Genomic DNA, 20682 nt, shown 5'->3' with positions numbered 1-20682 from the left:
CCAAAATACAGTACATTGCAAAGGCAGAAATATTTACAATGCAAGAGGCTACATGAGATCTGGTGGAAGCTTTACAAATGGATACTTATTCTCCATGCAAGTCAAAGTGTATTTTCATAAAAATACAATATGAGTCTGACGGAGACTTCCATTGCACTATGTACAATTATTCAGTTAAAATATTTTCTATATTTGTTCATAAACATTACTATTCATTTTATAGTACACCGAATTGCAAGCTTGGCATGTTTAAAAAAAATGAAATAAAATATTTATATTCTATAAATCTAGTCTGATAAAAGCATCTTTTTCTCTTGCATAAAATATAAATAATTTACCTATTTGCAAAAAGCTGCACAGTTTAAAGGTACAGTAAGATGTTTTAAGTAACAGATGACCCACAGCAGCATGTAGGTTAGAGATAATACAGTAGATTTGCAGCATGTCCGAGTAGTTTTACATGAACCACTCATACAGATCAGAATCAATAATTCCATTTATGATGGTTGTGATAACTTAATTCACACATTCAAGCACACTCACCACATATAAGCACGCAGACACAAACACGCAAGGGACCCACTACTTGAACCAAGTAATAACCCCTTTTTGTTTTTTTAACAGTGATTTTCAATGCTATGATATTCAGATACATTCTTTCAGGAGACAGAAAAGGTCTTCCACTTTAGTGAAGAATTGCACATTTTCCCTTAATATTAAAAGCAACACAACTGACAGAGAATCTCTTAGCTTTGGTATGTTGTTTGCTAAATGGGACAGTCAGGATCAAGTGGTCGCATTATGACAATTTCTGATATTAGTGCAAGAAAAGCCTAACTTTGTTATAACAGCAAAGTCACTCAGAGGAAAACACATGTTGCTGCACATTTACAGATCTGAATTCATTACAGTCAGATGCACACAGAGAAAAAAGAGGAAATATGGTTTTGGTTATTCCCAGGAGAGCACTGAGTTCTTGTTAGTAACTCAAAGCAGAGCATTTACCCCAGACAGGAAGAGATGGTTGATGCTGTGCAGTCAAATGTGCCTTGCATTGCTAAACCACCATCAGAGAGTTGAACCTGAAACCCTGGAGTCTGGAAGAAAAGCAGTGATTGCTCTGTAGCCCTGGGCTCGCCGGATCATGTCCCGAGTCTCTCCATTAAGTTCCATCAGCTTGACAGAGATTTCTGTGAGGTCCTGCTTTGAGCCCACCAGTGCAAATGTTCCTGTTTGACCCAAAGTTTGATGTCTGAAATAGATGTTCAGCAGTGTTTGGACCTCATCATCAGACTGGTTGCCAAAAATGTCACTGGGCCATAATGTTCTGAAAACAAAAAGAGTACAGTAACACATGAGGGTAAAATTTCACAACATACGCTCATAATTAGGATGGAAACAAGAACTTGGTTTTTGCACCTGCACTGACGAATGTAACAAATAGCTGTTGGAAACTCATTGTTTTTCAGACTGTCAAGGATGGCCTGCACAGCAGCTTCAGAAGAGTTGAAGATGGGCTCAGAGCGGGGGCTTTGCCAGGTGGCAACCTCTTCATCTGTCACTGAGGCCGCTGCTCCCTTCAGGTTATTCCTTAACTCATTTAACTCTCTGGACATATTTATGAGCTAAAGGTTGATAGAGATGATTAATATCAGTATTAATAAACATTGAGATGGATTAAACAGAAGTATCACAGCCATCAACCTACCTCAGGAATGGAGCTTATTGCATAGACCTGTTCAATCAGCTTACAGTAGGACTGAAAAAGCAGCAGCAACTGAAAGTGAAGTTTGTAGAGTCTTTGACAAAGCTCCAGTTGCTAGAAGCAAGAGCAAAGTTTTGTTAGAGTTTGGTCGATCACAAACTTACTGTACGTATCAGCACAGTTAATAGTGTGTGAAGAAATCATTTGTCTGAAGATGACATGACGGCAATTGTAAAGTTGGATTTTAGTGAAGAAGAAGGAGAAAAGAAACAAGCCATATCAAACTTACAGCCAGAGATTCCATTTGCTACCAAGCAAGCATGTTATAAAGCAGGAAAGAAGTAAAGAACAGAGAATCAAGAGCATGCAATTGCTTGTGATTTCCCTTCAGAGGTGGGTGAAAAATATCAGGTTATTTAATTGGCATGCACAATGGACAAAAAAAGTAATTGTGACATTTGGATAAATTACAACTAAAATATGACTGCCAGCTACTGTGAATGAATCAAAAAGAGAAGTGAAAAGCCAAGCAAACTAACAAAAAAGAAAAAAAATGCACAAATTCGCTCACTTCATGAAAAATGTTCAAAATTTCTGAGCAAAAATAGCAGATATGAAGTGAGTGTAGTAGTTTACAGTTTACGTATGGATAAATTGTAACACAAAAGAACCTGCTCTCATGCTCAACAGAGCTGATAGTCACCACAATGCACACCAAATATGAGAGGAACAATATTTAACATGCATGAACTCGACGTTTACAGAAACAGAGAAAATAAGAGATAACACTCACAGAGCTACAGTATCACACAGTAACCGTAATGCAGAAAGTACAGTATGAAAGATCAGATGAAGTGGAAAGCTTAGTTTTTAATTTATTTTTCTAATAAGTACAGATTTAACAACTACTTGCTTGCACACTGTCAAAATGCAACATGTTCTCCATCAGCTGATACAACAGCATGTCGGTTACTTACTGCACAAAATCCCTAAAGCGAATTATTTACCTTTTCCTCATGCTCTGCTGGTTGGCATGTTATCACGGTGCCTCCAGGACTTGGGGGAAAGGTGGCCTTACAGTTGTTCAACCACTGTGAGTGACAGATACATCGTGATCACAGCTCAAACAACAAAATGATAATGTACAGGTAACATAAATGGGGGAAAAAAAACAATATATCATGTCCTTACAGTGAGAGCTGCCTCCTTTCGGTTGTTGTAAGTGTCAAGATATTCTTGAAGTTCCAGCACACTGAATTTCATTTTTTCCAGGAGTCCATAGGACATTATCTGCAGAAATTGTTTTTTTTTTTTTTTTTAAATCTTTTGATGCAATATTATTTTTTTAAAATCTGCATTTTTTTTTTTAGTAACTGTCACTTACTGTGTCAGCATCAATGAATAGGGTTGGACACTCTGAACACGATGTCAGCATCTGAGAAGACCTTAGAAACTTTGATCCCAATCCTCTCAAATTATCACCAAGGTAAGTCACAGCGTCACAGGTCAAGGAACAGAATTTGGTCTGGATACTCTGCAAACAAGAAAGATGCTGGCTTTAATCCTGTCAAAATCATTTCTATATCATGGAGGGTGTTTGCATTTTTTATGATTACACATTTTCAGAAATGAACTGCTGTAAGCATTGGCGCCGGAAGTAGACATCATCTGGTTAATGAGTCTGAGAAGATTTTCAAACTGACAGCATCCATAGATTTTCCTCTATTTGTAGTAAACAGATCTTTTCTGTTGAGGTCTAGCAGCCTGATAACTAATCCTATTAACTTTGTAGCTAATAATTTAGTTTGATGACAGGCTCACTGTTAGTAGCTAGCTGAACAGTTTTAGAGTTACTCAAGGGTCTTTATTTAGCAAAAAGATAAAAATAATTCACCTGAAAAAGTGAAGAAAACACTTGAAAGGTGTAGACTGCACAGGATCCGTCTGAGTCAGACACAAGCTGGTTGATGTGGCTTCGCCAGGCCTCCTCTGCATCATCACAAACTGTCGGCTGGAAAGCCGCGAGAATGGCGGAAAAGAAGGGTGACGGTGGCGGTGAAGAGCGTGAATCCAGCATGTCATCCCTCTCTTCCTCAGCAAGACTAAATGAGCGTTGAAACAAGCTAAGATGAACTTCTCTGTGAATGTATTAAATGTAGACTGAAGGTGTAAATGTGTACCTGGGCAGGACGCTGTCGAGGTCTAGCTCTCCTCTGTAATCAGTGCAAACGGCGTCCATTGTCAAACTGTCACTACTGTGATACTCAGGAGGCAGCTCAGTGATGGACAAAGAAAAGTTCTCATCCAGAGCATTTGCATCATCCTCTTCTTGGGACTCTTCGTACTGGAGAGAAAAATAAGATCCTCAACAAATGATGAAATGAAAAAGAACCATAAACAAAAATGCTGAACTAGCATGCATTTCTTCCTATTATTCCCTCTGTTATTCTTCATTATTAAACAGATCATTTTGTGGATAAAACAGACAGACTAACCTTGTTTTGGGACCCTATGGGCACTCCTTGTGGTGTTTTCTTTTTTTAAATCAATTTAGTGTGCATAAATGATGCCAATTAATTATTAAAACTTTAACTTAGCCAGCATTGTGGCTCTGCACACTCATGGTTTGGGTCAGGCAATGTGTAAACCTTTCTTGACTTTTCCACATGCCAAGAGTTTTAGTTGTTGCTTAGCACCACCCACACAGAAGCAGGAGGTATACACATTGCCTTAAACAGACAAACACAGAAAAAAAACAACTTTTTTCCCTTAGAGCTGGCTATGACCCCCGTCATAGCCTCATACAACCCCCGTCACAATTAAATGAAAGCACAGACTAGCCCATAGCCCAAAGTATTACAGGTCGCAGGCTTGCATGTTTTAGTTCATGCAATGGCTAAAATAATAAGAAAATTGGCACATGCTCTATTCTGAAGAAAGAAAATATTTAAAAAATCATAGAAGAATGCAATCACACTAAACATACACTGACCCCAAGACACATTCAAGACATGACATGATGCAACAGAATAGCTGCTATTTAGCAAAATTAGTAAAGAATTCTAGTATGGAACTGCGATAGGATTTAGAAGTTCCCAGAATCTCAGACACTCTGAAGCCCTTATTCACCCGCTGCTTCGAGTCCTCTGGAAGTTGGACCTCGAAACTGGGATTTTTGGTGCTCAGAGGAGTTGAATCTGCAGAAGTTGTATCAAAAAAGGCAGAGGAGGTGTCCACACTGCTCATCTCTGCTGTTGGAGAGAAGCTGACAATCTGAAAAGATAAAAGAATATTTGCAATATTAAAAAACCAGCTAACAAAAAAACAAGAACACTGGATTATAAGACTGTTAAATCCTCGGGACTCTGGCAAGCGCTGACTGTGGCATAGTGTCTGATATGTCAGAGACAATACAAGGAGTGGAATGACAGCTGCTGCAGACATATGGCACTTCCATCTGCCAACACATTTTTCACAAACTTAAGCTAATGCTGTCTGAGGACGATGCACTCTCATAAGTTAATGCACTAAACAACTGGTATGCAATTTCATAAACGTACAAGCTGGGAGTGGGAAAGTATCTGGCTGGCAGTCAGGGAATCCTCTTCAGATGACTCATCTGACTCTTCATGGGCGATCTTGCTGAGACTAGGCATGCTGCTAGACAGCTGACTCTCCTCCAGGGGCTGCAGGTCACTTTGGTCCAGGCTATCCATAGAGCGGCGACGTACACCCCAGTTGAAGTTGTCCATAGTTTCTCCCTGCAGTAGTACAAAGCTTTGAGTTACATAGCTCCAACATGTAGCTGCGAGAACAATCCCTTCTTAAAACAAAGACATGCACATACACATACTTTATATTAACACAAACGTGCAGTGCAAATTGGGAAAGGAGGTGCTTCTGGTAAGTTCTCCCATCATCGCTGAGAATGGAACAAGAAGTGAGGATTGACACACTGTTATGAGCCCTTTGCTCTCTTCAACGGACTTTACTGAGACGACAGCGCTCTGAAAATGGCAGAGCTTCCTCATCAAATTTCAAAATATTTACAGGCTATAATCCTCGAGGTCTTTTTGTCCCATCTCCTGTTTAAAATGCAGGGAGACGTTTCATGTTGACGCGACTCCGAAGTTGTCAGCCAACTTCCTCATTCCATTAAAGCTCCATGTCACCAGGTCAAAGAAGGGAGACTTCCTGTGGTGACTAAAACTTACAACCTACTGCGGTTAGAGAGAGACCTACAGAGAGACTTTAGCCGAAATAAAAAAAAAAAATCATGTTATAAATTCAGATTGTCTGAACAATTCTTGTCTGCACATTCTTCTCCACCTTGTTTGGCCATTAAACTAGTAATAGTTTAATTTAAGTTTAAAAAGTATGTTGCACGTTTCCTTTCAGAATGAATTTCCTCATGAAAGTCCTGCAGATTTTTATTTGTTTTTTTTTATCTTCAGCTAATAACAGGATCTTCTCTTAAAACAACACTTAAGTTATCTAAAATACTCACACAATGTGCACTAAATAATAAGGTAACATGATTAAAAACTTTAAAATTATTTTAAGATACAAGAATGGATGATAAAACATGTCATTACATGTTACTCAAGCTGCTTTTCTGTAGTGCTTTTCTGTCTCATCACTGCTACGTCAACATGTCAGTCACTTTTGTAAACTGCACAACATGCACACGCATTTTGTACTCTTTGCCATCAGGGTGGCAGCTAAATTATCTGCACAAGCAAACACTTTTTAGAGAGCACATCAAATAAAAATGCATCAAGGCTAAAACTTACCTGCAGCTCCTAGATAGCATAAACAGAAAAAAGAGACAGAAACTGTGTTATATAAAGCCTGACCCAACACAACACTAAAACTGCCCTTTGGAGGAAATATCTTCATTCCCACTGCTGTTGCTTCTGCTTTACAAGCCTGTCGTGTGTAAAAAAACGCACCTCTCCATCCTCAAGTTCAACATCCAGGAAGTCAAAGTCTCTAAAGACTCTGAACTGCTGTTCTGAGGTGGTGTCGTCCATGTTGTCTTGTTCCCGGGTCCCCTCATCAGAAGACACCAGGCTGGGTTGATGCTCCATAAGGTCCAGGTCCCCACAACTAGAGAAGATTACCTACACACAGAGTGAAAAGGGAAAGGTTTAAAAAAGCCATATTTGCACACACAACTTGTTAAGAACGTTGAAATTCATGAAAACATTTATCTTACGGAGGGATTTTTTGTGAGTCCCACTTCTTGTCCACACAAAGACAAAACATTCACCAGTTTTTCCCGCGTTCTTTTCTGCAGAATGCAAAAGGAAATATTTGGGAAAATTCAATTGTTTTAATAGACGTAAAAAATATCAACATCTGAATCTGATTAATGACATCTACGAATCTCTAAGCTCCCCAAACAGTCTGACTCTTATCCTAGATATTATCCTACAACAGAATGAATGAAGTTCTAACCTGTGACGATTGAGGCTTCTTCCAGCTAACTGGCACCAGGACGTTATTTGAGGTGGAACCAGAGGAGGTGGAGGAGGTGCTACCAGTCGCTGCTGTGGTCGTACTTTTCACATCGTGGCCTGGGGAGCGCTGCAGATCGTCATAACGGCGACCAATCACTGGTGTCTACAAGCAAAAAGCACGTGCAGACAAACACTGTTATGGTTCTGGAAAAGTATGAACAAGTGGAAGTCCTTTTCTCCTTAATTAGTCTTCAGCTCCGTGGCAGCTTCTGCTTTGTCTGGAGGTCCAGGATGTCTGTAAACAAGATGTTTTGGTACTGATTTTTATCTTGGTGGCTGCAATTCTTAAATAAATTTAGCACTCCAGTTGTGTTGAGCATTTAAGAAAAGAAAGTTCTGCTTTATCTTTAAGGCTATAAATATCAGTGTTTGAAGGAATAGCAGTAGTTGCTGCTGTGTGTTTCAAGTGTGGACGATCCACCGTGCTGCTAGAACTCCACGCCCACAAGAACTCCTTCATTCACATCCAAAAAGCAGCAAAGAGTTTACATCATTTCCTGCAATTCATGAGACACACAAATAGCACCCTGTTCAGTTCCCACACATGTACGCTGCTCTGCTTGTACAGTATCTTTCACATCACTTTCCAGCTCCGTTCGTCTTGGCTAATTGTGTTTACTTTTCAAGCCTTAAATCTAATCTCACAGGGTTTGGTCAAAGAAGAAATTTAACCAATAAGGAAAGGGAACAAATATTTCCTTTCTAAACAGCTTCAACAAGCACCACACCCTGGAAAACGCAGGAAAAAATACAGAGCCGAACACAGAAGCATTAGTCTTTCCACAGGCTACAGAGAAATGTAGAAAGAAAAATAAGACAAAGAGTCCCTTGCCTCAGATATGTCAAAGTGAAAATCCAGTGTTTTCCCAGGCAGTGCCTTGGAGGAGCGGTCCCAGATATGGCTGATGTCCTCATAGGAGAGGTCACTCTGTGTGAATGAAGGTTGCACCAAGCTGGCCGATCGAGAAACCACCAACTTCAGAATATTCAGCGCCTCTCTCCAATGTGCAGTCTGCAGTGAACACAGATAAACACATAAATTCACCTGTAGGCTACATGCCAACACTAAAAAAAACCTACAAATGTCCTTTTGGTGTTTTTATGTGGTTCTATTTTTGGATCTAGAGGTGCAAGAGGAAAATGGATACATTATGAAAATAAGCAGAGGTCTGGCCTGAGGCAGGCTGTTTATAGTTTGGGTGTGCCTACAAATTTACTGCTCTGACATAAGACCGTTTTTTTTTTCCCTCATTCTGTGCATGAGCACTTACAGAACCAACAGGGAACGTGGAGTTTTTTTTAGAGCCTTTATGCTAAAGATTTCCACTTCTCTCACCAGATGTAAGTCATCCAAATCTTTTCAGATTTTTTTTACTTTACAACTTCATTATCATCTATCCAAAAATTGTCAGTGAAGTCTGCATTGTGTTGTTAACGTTTTTACTCACCTGGACAAATTTCTCAATCGTCTTGAGCACCTCCATGTTAAAGGGTTTAGCTTGAATTCCACTCAGGTCCATGTGACTCAGGAGGCTATAGATAATTTGTAGGAGTGTCTGCTGCATACTGGGAAGGCCCTTCTCCAGTAGCTGTTACATCAGATAAACAATATTTAGTTAGTCTTACAAACACACTATGAACATGACAAAAAAAAAAAAAAAAAAGAAGAACCAGATCAGCTTGCCAAACCTCTGCCATGTAAGTAACCAGACTCAGTGTGATGTCTGAGAAAGCTTCGTGAAGATATCGGCACACCACATTGACCCAAGAGAAGCAGTCTCGTGTGTAGGAGTGTGTTTTATACAGAGTCATCACGTGAGCAAGGTTGGAGAGCTTGGTGTTCTTCTCTTCAAGGCATACCTACACAGAAAACTCTGTTAAATGTAATTTAGACAATTAGATTTCAATTTAAAATGGGCTTGAAACATTAGCATAGTCAAACCTGGGCTATCTTCTCAGCAACATCTTGACAAAACTGCGTTGGAGCATCAAAGTTCTGCACGAGATGCGGAAGCAGGCAGAGAACATTCAGGGGGAAGCCTGATAGAAGAAACAGACAGATTGCCATAATATTTCCCCTGAATTGTATTAAATCACGTTTCTATGCATGACATATCCAGAGCATCCTACCTATGGCTTGTGATGTGTCCACTACAGGCACTCGTGACACAGGTGTGAGCTGGCAGAAGAGCTGGACCGTGAGGTCCGTGGTGGACACGGACGTGAAGCCTTTTAACAGCAGCTGCTGCAGACCAGTGAAGCTGCTCCATTTCAACTGGCTCTGCAGTTTCTCCAGCTTCTCCCGGTTCTCGTGTTTGTCCAGCGACATGTTGACCAGCAGCTTGTTCAACAGCCTTAAAGACATCTGATACTCAAACTCAAAGTCTGACTCCATCAGTGACACTGCCACCCAGAAGATGGTGGCCAGCAGGTTGCTGGGGTGGTTGATGCTCGTTGGGTCAGCGACAGTGTCTTTAGATGAAGATGAGCAGCGGATTTTGGATAACAAGGCCTGCTGTTCACAGGCTTGGATACGGTCCAGTGTTGCACTTCGAGGTGGATCAGACAACCTGTCAGCCTCTCCGAACTTTTTGGGGACAGAAGAGCTCCTCTGATGTCTGGTCCTGTCCTCTCTTTTCAGATTAAGCTGCCCTGTGCTCTTCCTGTTGGACAGCTGCTTAAAACTGGTGAGGAAATCTGGTGACGAAGCTCTAGAATTTAACAAAGTTAGAGTATGTTTTAACATTTAATGCTTACTTTAAAGATAAACAGCAACAGAGGAGCCACAGACCTTGTCAGGATTGCCATGAGATCATTGTTCTTGAGACATTCAGCCAAATTATCCACCACAGACTCCAGGGTGAGTAACACTTCCATCACGTAGCCCTGTAAAGGACAGCATAAGGTTTTTCCACTATCACTTCATTATAAATTTAAGTATCTATAAACTGTTCATGCTTCTTCTATTTGTTTGGAAAAGGGGAAAACATCTGGGATATTCAATTCATTTACCGAACAGAAGCAAACTTATATTCAATCTTTTTATAAACTTGAAATATAAATGGCACAATTAATAAACTACTGATTATTTTTTCAGTTTTAAAAAATTCTCTGCCTTTGCTTTGCCAACAACCCTGCCAACACTTTTTTCGCATTGCAGATGGGCATTAAACATGAATAAAGATGCAACAAAGATACAACTCACTGGATTATGCTTTACATTAATGAGTTAAACATGTTCTGTCATTAACACATACACACGAACTCATAGAAAACTGACCTGCACTTCTTCTCCATGTTCACCGATGACCTCCACCAGCCTTGAGAGCAGGTCTGACACAGCATGGGCAGAGATAGGTTGACGAAGGGCTCGAAACACCTGGAAGGATCGTCCGGCATAGTGACGGGATGAACTACACAAAGCTGTCTGCAGCACAACCTCACTGAGCTGCCGCTCCAGATGGAGTTCTAAGTATGAAAAAAGAAGGAAGAAAAAGTGATAAGTAAAGACAAAGCTCTCTGATTAATAAACTCATCCTAACTCATAAGCATTTACTTGGGGATTACCTGACTTGGACTCTTTAAACACAGATACCACATGTCTCAGAAAATTTGTCAGCTGTCCGGTGCTTTTTGAAATTTGGTTCTTTGGTGAAATGTCTTCATGGCACCACAGGGATCCATATGGCCTGTAAAACAACCATTTCTTAGTTACTAACATGTCATGATATAATGTAATTTCATAAATTCATCATCATTACCGACATTTAGTTTGTACTATTTAATGCAAAAGCTACACAAATAAGACCATTTCAGGTGCACAATGGCTATTTTATTTCAAATAAGCATTAACATGCAAGGCCTTATCTTTAATTAACAGCAAAGCCATTAAACTCCTGTATTGCTAAAGTATACTACACATGCATCACCACTAGGTGGGTCCCTGCATCAAGAAATATGATGCAAAACATTTGCATTTCAAAGGGTTTTTTCTGACTGCTGTGTAAAAACATTCTAGTTGTATTGCACATGAACATCAATACCTTGTGGTTAAAAACTCTATGAGTTTGTTTGCCTTCTCATTCATTTTAGTGGAGCCCACCAGCTCTTCCATCTCCCGTGCAATGTCAGGCAGGTTGTTGCTGCTGCCACCGAGACTCAAACTGGATGACGTAGAGGAAGAGCTCAAACCTGAGTCTGGTACAGGAGATGCCTGGCACTCCCGCAGGAAGTCAAAACCTCCTGAGCACAACAGAGGAACAGAGGTGTTTGATCACAGTTTTGTTGTTTGTCTTTGTTCTGGTTTCCCTACAACCCGGAGCTGTCACGGCAGTGAAAGCAAGAAGAATACAAGTACAAAGCAGCATGAACTCCATTTAACATTTCCTAAATTGTGAATCCAATAAATCCTGACTGACTGAATTTACTTAATGTGGTGAAGCAGTCAAATTTAACTAACAACCTGCAGCTTGTGTAATCACATTGCTGTTCCTTAAAAACATATTGCTTTCACGAATGTCTCAGAGAAAGCATAACAAGCTTGATTTCATTGGATTTCAATGGCAAAATATATTGTGTGTGCTTTTATTGTTGTTAAAATATGAATGGTCAACTGGACAAAGAATACTTTGGATTTTTTTTTACAATGTCTAGACATTTGAAAAACAGTTTATCAGCCACCCATCCAAGCGTGAGCAGATGGAACAAATTTGGGGAAGAGGATAAAAATAGCAGAATGGAATGCTTTAATCAAGACCTTTGATGTCCTCTGCTCAATATTGCTTTTGGCACATCATCCAAATATTTTCTTCCCAGATAAGAAACATATCTATTGTCTGAAAGGAATGCAAACCACTCCCTTCTGACACTCAAGTTTAGATCAGTCAAAGAGAACCGTATATCAAAGCTACTTTATCAACTGGACAAAGACCGCATTCACAAACTGATTGTGACTGGTAGAAAAAGCAGATGTTTCTACCTGAGGTTGGATACTCTGGCTGCAGGCTTGGTTTACAGGTGAGGGTCTTGGTGACATTGATATCGCGTGTCTGCAGTAAAACTGATGCAATGGCCTGAAAATTGTTGTTACAGGACAATGTGATGAGCAGGTGGAGGAGGAGACGTTTGCTGTGCTCAAACACTTCTGGACGATAGTGATCCATGCCTGAAGGAAACAACATGATCAGATCAGTTAGGCTGTTTTACTGCAGTGTGGATTGACTTTAAAACAACTAGCAGCTGATTAAAGATGGCAAACATCTTCTGTACACTTAATATTTTAAAGCAAAGCAGCAATGCATGTTGGACATAATGTTATCTGGTTATTTCATGGCTGATTCTGCAGTGACTTTACCTAAAAACAGAGCATGCAGCAGTAAAGGGAGATGCATGCTCCAGTCCTCTCTCACACTGTGGTCCACTACCATCTCTGTCATGAAGATGACTGCGATATTACACCTAAATCAAACAAAGACATCTGTAAAACCTTGTTGTTCAAGTCACATATGCTTTTGGAGAAATTTAAAATAATGAAGATGAACTGTGGCAGATTATTACTCTAACAGAAAAAAATCCCAAGAAACTGTATTTGGAGTGACAGATTAAGCGTGTTGTGCATGTAGCTGTCTAACCTGTGCAGTGGTCCTCTGGGAGTGATGGTCTCTGGTAAAAAGTCCACCAGTGGAGCCCAACATCCTCCACTGAGCGGCATAGGCAGAGGATGGGGCTGGTTGGTCTCAATAACAAACATCAACCAATCAGCATAGGGGGGCAGAGGTTCACCTGGGAGGTAAGAGACTATTGTTTTAACAAAGCAAACAACATTTCTGTGGGAAAAAGCTTTAACAGGAACTCCACTGAAGTTGTTAAATTACTGCATAATGTCATCATTTTTACCTCAAAGCCCAGTTTGAAAGAATATTTCCTTGTTCATTTTATTTTGGGCTTATTCTTACTTACATTAAGAACAGCTTTGCTTAAAAAAAAAGGCTTTTGCACACTTAGCAGGGGCCCTGGGCTCAAGTGCTTGTGTTTTACTGCCAGTTTTCACAGAAGCCCAGAGGCCTTTCTGCTCTTGCATTATTAATGCCTGCATGTTGGCTATCATCCTACCACAAAGTTTATGCATTTCACACTCACAAACCCACGGTAACATCCTGTTTAAAGTGTTTACGAAAGGAAAAAAAAAACTTACTCTTCTCCTCATCATAAGATCCTCCTGAACTGTTGCTGTACCTTGATTCCAGACGGTTGTGTGCTCGTATTATATGACTTAACCTGAAATCAGAAAGAAATATTATATTGCATTTTCTAACGCTGTAATCAGTTGAACCACAAAAAGGTCAAAATGATTTTTATACTGTACCTCTCCTCATTCTCCCTAACAGTCTTGGTGTCATCTGTGTCTGCAAAGTTCTCCTGGCCTGCCACAACCGTGTTGCTGCTTGATGTTGTCCCTAAAAATGAACCAAAATCATAAATATGCCTAAAGAATGCTGACTAGCTTTTTTTTTTTTTGTTTATAGCAAATTTAACTAGACTCAGTCCAGGGTTTCCACAGAGGATGGATGTGAAGAAGTGTACCTGAAGCTGCTGTAGAGGCTTTGCTTGTGGCAGTGAATCGATAGAAAGGAGGGCTGTCACAGTGCTGTACCACCGGGTTGACTGGATCTGTTTGTTGAAGCTCAAATATCAACTCCTCCATGGTTTGTATTGTGTTATTTCGACAGAGGTAGATGACCACTTTCTTGATCTGAACAAACGTACCACAAACTATGTATGAGAAACTGAAAAAAAAAAAAAAAGGATTTTCATGTATGCTCCAATGTCTTACATATGGGAGAAGGGTTGTGTCACTGCTGACACCACATAAGCTGATGAGGTACTGCAGTGTGGTCCTCAGGTTGTTGCTCCACTTGTCATTGCTGACTAAAGCATTCCAGGCATTTTCCATTTCTGAACCAGGTAGATCGTCTCCATACTAGTCAGAAGAGTAAAAAAAACAAAAAAAAAAAACATATGAACTGACCTCATGTTTGACTTACATCCTTTCATCTCATTTCCCCAAAATGACAACTTACCTTGGCTGTCATGAACATGAGGTTATTGAGAACCATAGAGGTGGCTTGTAAGGATCCCCAACCAGTGCCTTTCAGGTGTGGTGATGAATCTGTGTTGGTAATCTGACTACAGGAGTCATAGCTTGGGGTGGACGGAGTGAGGACTGGCAGTAGCAGGCCGCTGTCCACCAGCTCAATGTTACCAAGCCATGGCAGGAGATAGGTTAACATGATCTGTCTCCCATTGGAATGGGTGGTGGGAAACCTTTGGCTAACCTCTGTAACAAGAAGAAACATAATACTGACATCAGAATAACATCAGTGTCCAATGCCAATTTTGTGTCTGTGTGTTGATCAGATAGGATACACAAGGCATGTATGATTTCACAGTAACTGGTAGTGGTTAGCATATGAATGGATTTTAATATGGAGTATTTCTTGGCAGTTTTGTGGACAGTAGAAGTGTCCATACTCAGTTACCTGAAAATAAAGGAAGTGTCAGTTCAGGGTACATCTTGGCCAACTGAGTGGAGAGCTGAGGCAGGGATACACTATAAAGGGCCGGCAGTGGACCATGGGTACCATACAAGATACTGCTTGGCTTCTGCTCTGCTATTTTCTTTGAGTACAGGAATAACTTAGCTTCAAGAATCTGTTTGAAAGAAAAAATATGTTATTTAAACTGTCATTTATATAAATATATCTTTGCAAATGAATAAGATTTATTTATGACAAAATCTGAGGGGCAAAATATTTAACATTTATTGAGGTTGCCCATGATGTGTAAAATAAATCTGTGGGGAGACACCCATGAGCATAAACTGCATTTACATAAACACGTTGAATAGCAAAAACATACTGATTAAAATAGAACCAGAAAGCAACTGGCTATTATAAAGGTTTAGCTTTTTATTATCTCTCTTTATTTTTCTGTATTCAATTAATGATTGCATAAAACAAAAAGCACTGATTGTGACATCTGTCATCTGGATATGTGCTCGCTTCAATGGAATGCCAGAAACACTGGCTAAGACCAGACTAAACGTGTGTTTCTCACCTGCATTAGCTGCATTGAAATCTCATAGATTTCTCTGTTGGCGTCTGAAGCCTTGAAGAGCACCAAATTCAGCAACGTTACGATATCACACGGGTAGCATTTTCTGGTGAAGACAGGAAAAAATATCTAATCAAGTGGCAATATTAGGAAAATGAGTGTTTCACATTGTGTTTGGGTTAAATGTTTCTTAGAGGTGAAGAGGTGGACTTCAAACAGTGAGCTAGAACTGTGAGCCCTTTAAGAGGATCAGACTTAGAGACTTGAGCTAATTTACCAATGGTTTCATCACTTGGACTGGACACAGAGAAAAGGCAAGTACATTATTATACCTGCTGCCACAGGCTGTAGCAATGGCTTTGAAGCAGCCTGAGGCGAGCTGGTAGGAGCCTGTGTAGCAACGGTCTACAGCCCAGCTGAAAAGGTTGACCTGGTCATTATTGAGCTCCAGGAGCAGGATGACGACTTCACAGCCAAGCTGATGGACCTGAGCCAGAAGTGCAACACAGACACCATTGTAATTCACTTTTTTAGGCTAAGTTAAAAATGTTTTTAAGATGTAGTGTATAACAACCCCAGAAGCTCAACTTTTATTAGAAATGACACTTCATGGCAACATGCCTACTGATTTCTCTACTCAAGCTGTGAAGTGAATTTAGCAACAAAGGAATGCATTAAATAAACATGCTGGTGCTTTACCTTGTATAACATTAAACTAGGACAGAGATAATGTCAAACAGTTTTGTTTACGTTTTACTCGCACGTACTCTTTAAAATAATGACAACCAGTTAGCATTGCTAAAGCTAGCCTTTAGAAAACAGTCTCCAGCACACGATGACGTGGGTCACTTCTTTGTTTGAAAGCCCCATAGAGATAAAGTACTGGCTACAGACCCGCTGATCCTGGCAGGCCAGTATGTTATCCAGCCACTTATAGAGGTATCCGTCTGGAGAGAGGCCAACGTTATCAAAGACAGGCCCACAGCACAGTACAGCAGACATGGCCTGAAAAAACACAGTTTTTCAGTTAAGTATATGCACAAAAATGGCTTTAGTTACTGTGAAAAATTTCTTTATTGTTCAATTTTCCTCAAAAATTGTTCAATTTTCCTCAAGTTTCCTCAGATTCTGATAAAATAACATCCATCTCCACCATTATTGCTTTCACAGGTTCTAACATCAGTCACATAGAATATGTAACTCAGCTGTTGTACATCTCTACCTTTAGTGCACAGTACTGATATCTTGTTATCTGGTGATTCCTGTCACTGTAGCGGTCCAGGGGGGTGAACATGATGCTGAAAGGGCCAGCCCACTGACTGAAGAGGATAAAGAGGTGATGTCGAAGGCTCTGCTGTGGAAACAGGAAGCGCCTGTGGTGCACTGGGGAGGGAAACAAGGAAAGCTGCTTGAGGTTTACATGTTAACAAAATGGATATTCAGCAAAAATATCCCAGCATAATAACAATTAAAATAGAAGTTTGGTTTATAATAATAGTGTTGAAGTCCCTGATGGACCATTAAGCATTCAGCGGAGACTTGTGAATGCTTGGTAAACCATGAGTCATCACTTGCCCTCCACGCTCTGTCCTTAAGCTGTTCTATTTTTGGATTTACTCCCTAGAGGCAATGTCCAAATCAAGCTCAATGCCAAGAGTCTAGTGCTGCATGCTGTCTATCTGAGCTACTGATTACTGTACTGGTAAATGACAAGCTAGAAAAGACTAAAGTTGCTTGGTACTAATGGTGGGAGTACCTGGTACACATTGTATAAAATTGGCCACCATGGCGCTGAAATGAGCTCGAATGTCCTTGAGGATCTCTGCATCCTTGTCATTCTCGGCTTCCAGAAGCATTCGGGTTAGATCCACATACTCCAGGAACAGAGCGCCAAGAGCGAGGGTGTCACGTTCCAGAGCACCGTTTGTACTGCAGGGTGACAGTAAATTCAGAGATGCTCATTTCATCATGTGACAGAAAAGTCAATGTTATCAAACCGTGTTGGCTCCTCAGTGTTTTTGTGTTACCAAAATGGGATTCTGCCCTGTTTCAGACCCTGACCTGTCACTGATGACACCTGCATCAGCCAGCAGTTCAAAGATGCGCAGCAGCTGCAGTCTCAGTAGGTCGCGTCGCTCACGCCGCTTCTTATTCTACAAATGACCATTAATACAAATCCTTAATGACACAGGCTGCAAATAGTTAAGTCTGATTTTATTATGTTATATATATCATGTCTAGTCCATTAACAAATGCAGTCTAATGACATATATTGTTCTTTTTTGTTGTATGTTGGAAATATGGCCCACAAACCTCAGGTCTTCTTTCTAATGCTTCTTTCATGAGGGGATGTAACTCCTCCACAAGCTCCCTGTGCACAGACAGTGAAAATATTAACATCCTGCATTGTGCCTTATTAAAATTTTACAAGGAAAACGGATTTTACCACCAAAACCTGATTTCGTGGAAACAATTTGAAAGCAACTGTAATATGGTGATAAGGCACCACTCAGATAATAATCCTCTATTTACTTCAAATCCTCTCAAATTTAGGTCACTACATACTTCAATTATGCTGAAAATAAAGGATCTTAATTCCATTTCAGTGATTCATTAAGAGACAAAAATAAACTGCAGATTAAATCATTCTAGCTAAGCCATCGTAGATCTTTCATGAGCGTTTTGTGAACTACATTATGACTTGTGAAAGGAAATTTTAATGCCAGTTCCTAGACATTTTATGTACCTGAATATGAGTGAGTTAGTGCGACCAAATCCCAGAACTAATGACTCAGTCAACTCGATGCTCTCTGCTCTCATCAGTGGGACAAGCTGCTTCAGAAGCCAAGCCACTGATGGGCTCCCCTGAACCTGAGACATTAAACGTACATTATTTAGTCACACAAATAAAGTCTGTCGCACTCTTGAGCACAACTAATTACTCATGGCTGCACACAGATAAGCGTCCACACAGTTAAGAATACATATACTTCCTGTTCCATTTATGTGATATAATTGCAGTGAAATTTAATGCCTTAAGGGTGAATGTCAACAAGTTCATTATGAACATCTGATCCTGGAAGACAAAGCACCAAGGGAATTAATAAGACCAGAGGAAGGGGAGACAGCTACCTTGTTATCGTAGCCAACACCACTGTCAGGCGTAGGAGCCGTGATCTCAGGTGTCGATGCTCTCAGGTGGCCAGGGCTCATGATACTGGGCTTTGCCACTCCAAAGCAAAGGATCAGGTAGTTTCTCCATAGAGTTACATAATTATCCCCACTGCCAGATGTGCTGGTTTTCTTTGCATACACCGGGTTACTGGTAAATAATACATAAAGGAAATATTACTCAGGATTACCTTTTATTTTTAACATGTGGTGTAAAGATGCTCAATGGGGAACACTTAATACTGATAAAAAGAAAATACATCAGTATTTAGGCTCAGGATCCTTCCAGATCTTTGTCTGAAGACACTTACTTTGGGTCCACAAGAGGCATGAGCATCTGCAGTCGAGTGAAAGCATAAGGCCAGGCGTAGCTGAGAGCTGTGGGGCAGTGTTTGGGCAGGTTGTCCTGTCTGAGAAGGCTGTATAAACACAGCACCCATGGGTCCTTCACGGACTGGGCAAAGATCCACACATGCGAGGGGCTCATGATGTCATAATGACTATTGACGAGCAGCGCGTTCCACTCTACGAGCCACTGAAGGTCCACGTGGTGACCAGCTGGCAGGGCGGCCTGCAACAAGTCAATGACACAGCAGTGCAGAGGTCAAAGGTCACAACCAAATAAGATATCCCACATGAAGTTTAGGTACCATCTGCCTGTTCATTATTATATAGAAGGAGATTAAGACTGTTCTTGCTATTTTGCACCACTGTGTTGCTACAGTAACCCAGTTTATATCTTTAAGAGTGTTTTTGTGTTTTCTCTTATCAGTGTTGTTTGGACAGATCATACAGTTCTTGTTAGTAGTCAGTGTCTAACCTGCAGTAGACTGGAGTCAGAGTATTCTTAGTGTGGAGAATCAGAAGCTTTTCTGAGAGGCAATCTAAAACTAAAATGGTGTCACAGGAAGATCACATTTCTCTGTATCTGAAACAAACCTAAAAATAAAAATCATTCATTCATTATCCAAACTGCTTAGTCTGATGAAGGGTGGCGGGGAAGCTGGAGCCAATCCCAGCAGTCTTTGGGCAAAAGGCAAGCTACACTCTGGACAGCTCCCCAGTCCATCGTAGGGCCAAAATAAAAATCAATATTGACCATATTATGTAAATGCAGCCTGAGGAGTTGTCCAGGACAGAAGTGACATACATCTGATTCTTCAGAGAGCACTCTGACCTATGACCACTGCAAGAAAGGTTTACTACTCATAAGCACAAGACACAATTCACATTTTTAAAAAATAAGCAAAAATAAAAAAAAATAAAATAAGAGGACATATCAGTTTAATGTGAAAAAAATGAACAATGATGATCATTAAAAAGTGAGACCATTTTTTTTTGTCACATTGTTTGCTGTTACAGTACCTCTTTATGTTCCTGTTTTGCTTAGTTTGTTCTTACTGACAAATTTCTTAAAAGAGCAAACATCTGGACTACACACAAGAAGTTTTGAGCATTTGGATATAAAACATCAAGCATGTGATTAAATGTTGTGTTTTCAGCTTGTTCAATGTGTTTAATGGCCATTGGGTCTGTCTGTGCGGTGGCCAGTGGTAGAGCTCTCTCTGATTTACTGTTTTGTACAGATTGCACAAAAAGGGGGGCAGCAGTAATGACAAAATGCAGCTAATAAAACTTATTGTAATGTAACATCACATGCATGGACACGTAGTGAAAAAAGGGAATAATGCCACATTTCAACAGATCAGGTAAGTAAGACTATACTTAAAGACACAAAGCACATGTTACTTTTAAAAAGTATAATCTATATAGTAGTCCTGTTTCCCTTTTGTGATGTCTGTACTCCCCTCCTTTTTGCTCAAGCATTTTATGTACTGAGCAGACTCAGACTGCAAACCCTGTCAGGCAGTTGGAGGTTTTCTTTGTGGCATTTTTAAGTGCCAGTTATTTTGCCCAGACGCTAGCAACATGAGGAGAAACAGCAGTGGGCCTTTCATTGGTGTCTCTTGTGAGTTTGATGCATTTGTGCTCTTTTACTCCTTTTGGTAAGCTTTGCAACTTTGCAAACATTTAACATGCACAAAGAACGCTAACCCATAAAGCTTATGGTAAATATGGCTCATTTAGCATAATAAGTTCTACTAATTTGGTCATTTACAAAACCGATTCTACATGTGATTCAAAGTTTGCAAAGTAGCTCAGACTTTTGGG

General features: G+C 40.2%; 1 protein-coding gene across 1 annotated transcript in view; it reads right to left on the bottom strand.

Moving 5' to 3' along the window:
• Positions 1-49: 49 nt before the first annotated feature.
• Positions 50-20682, bottom strand: part of frya (furry homolog a) — a 35215-nt gene continuing 14582 nt past the window's right edge. The window contains exons 21-61 of the mRNA XM_079246540.1: positions 18822-19081; positions 18472-18661; positions 18086-18210; positions 17653-17710; positions 17401-17492; positions 17096-17268; positions 16562-16722; positions 16234-16344; positions 15672-15826; positions 15343-15445; positions 14766-14937; positions 14307-14563; positions 14060-14206; positions 13810-13978; positions 13592-13682; positions 13421-13503; positions 12858-13008; positions 12581-12684; positions 12206-12391; positions 11271-11469; positions 10795-10916; positions 10508-10695; positions 10019-10113; positions 9358-9938; positions 9170-9267; positions 8917-9087; positions 8676-8816; positions 8060-8239; positions 7166-7330; positions 6924-6998; positions 6658-6828; positions 5266-5466; positions 4835-4978; positions 3886-4049; positions 3600-3807; positions 3090-3239; positions 2897-2995; positions 2713-2796; positions 1709-1819; positions 1420-1625; positions 50-1327 (exon numbers count right to left, since the gene is read on the bottom strand). Coding sequence (XP_079102666.1) covers positions 1069-1327; positions 1420-1625; positions 1709-1819; positions 2713-2796; positions 2897-2995; positions 3090-3239; positions 3600-3807; positions 3886-4049; positions 4835-4978; positions 5266-5466; positions 6658-6828; positions 6924-6998; positions 7166-7330; positions 8060-8239; positions 8676-8816; positions 8917-9087; positions 9170-9267; positions 9358-9938; positions 10019-10113; positions 10508-10695; positions 10795-10916; positions 11271-11469; positions 12206-12391; positions 12581-12684; positions 12858-13008; positions 13421-13503; positions 13592-13682; positions 13810-13978; positions 14060-14206; positions 14307-14563; positions 14766-14937; positions 15343-15445; positions 15672-15826; positions 16234-16344; positions 16562-16722; positions 17096-17268; positions 17401-17492; positions 17653-17710; positions 18086-18210; positions 18472-18661; positions 18822-19081 — 6600 coding nt within the window. The 3' untranslated portion in view covers positions 50-1068. The remainder of the gene's footprint in view (positions 1328-1419; positions 1626-1708; positions 1820-2712; positions 2797-2896; positions 2996-3089; positions 3240-3599; positions 3808-3885; positions 4050-4834; positions 4979-5265; positions 5467-6657; positions 6829-6923; positions 6999-7165; positions 7331-8059; positions 8240-8675; positions 8817-8916; positions 9088-9169; positions 9268-9357; positions 9939-10018; positions 10114-10507; positions 10696-10794; positions 10917-11270; positions 11470-12205; positions 12392-12580; positions 12685-12857; positions 13009-13420; positions 13504-13591; positions 13683-13809; positions 13979-14059; positions 14207-14306; positions 14564-14765; positions 14938-15342; positions 15446-15671; positions 15827-16233; positions 16345-16561; positions 16723-17095; positions 17269-17400; positions 17493-17652; positions 17711-18085; positions 18211-18471; positions 18662-18821; positions 19082-20682) is intronic.

This window comes from Telmatherina bonti (assembly GCF_933228915.1).
Source record: "Telmatherina bonti genome assembly, chromosome: 9".
Lineage (NCBI taxonomy): Eukaryota > Metazoa > Chordata > Actinopteri > Atheriniformes > Telmatherinidae > Telmatherina > Telmatherina bonti.
The sequence above is the reverse complement of the archived record's forward strand: the minus strand, read 5'-3'. Positions and strand labels throughout refer to the sequence as shown.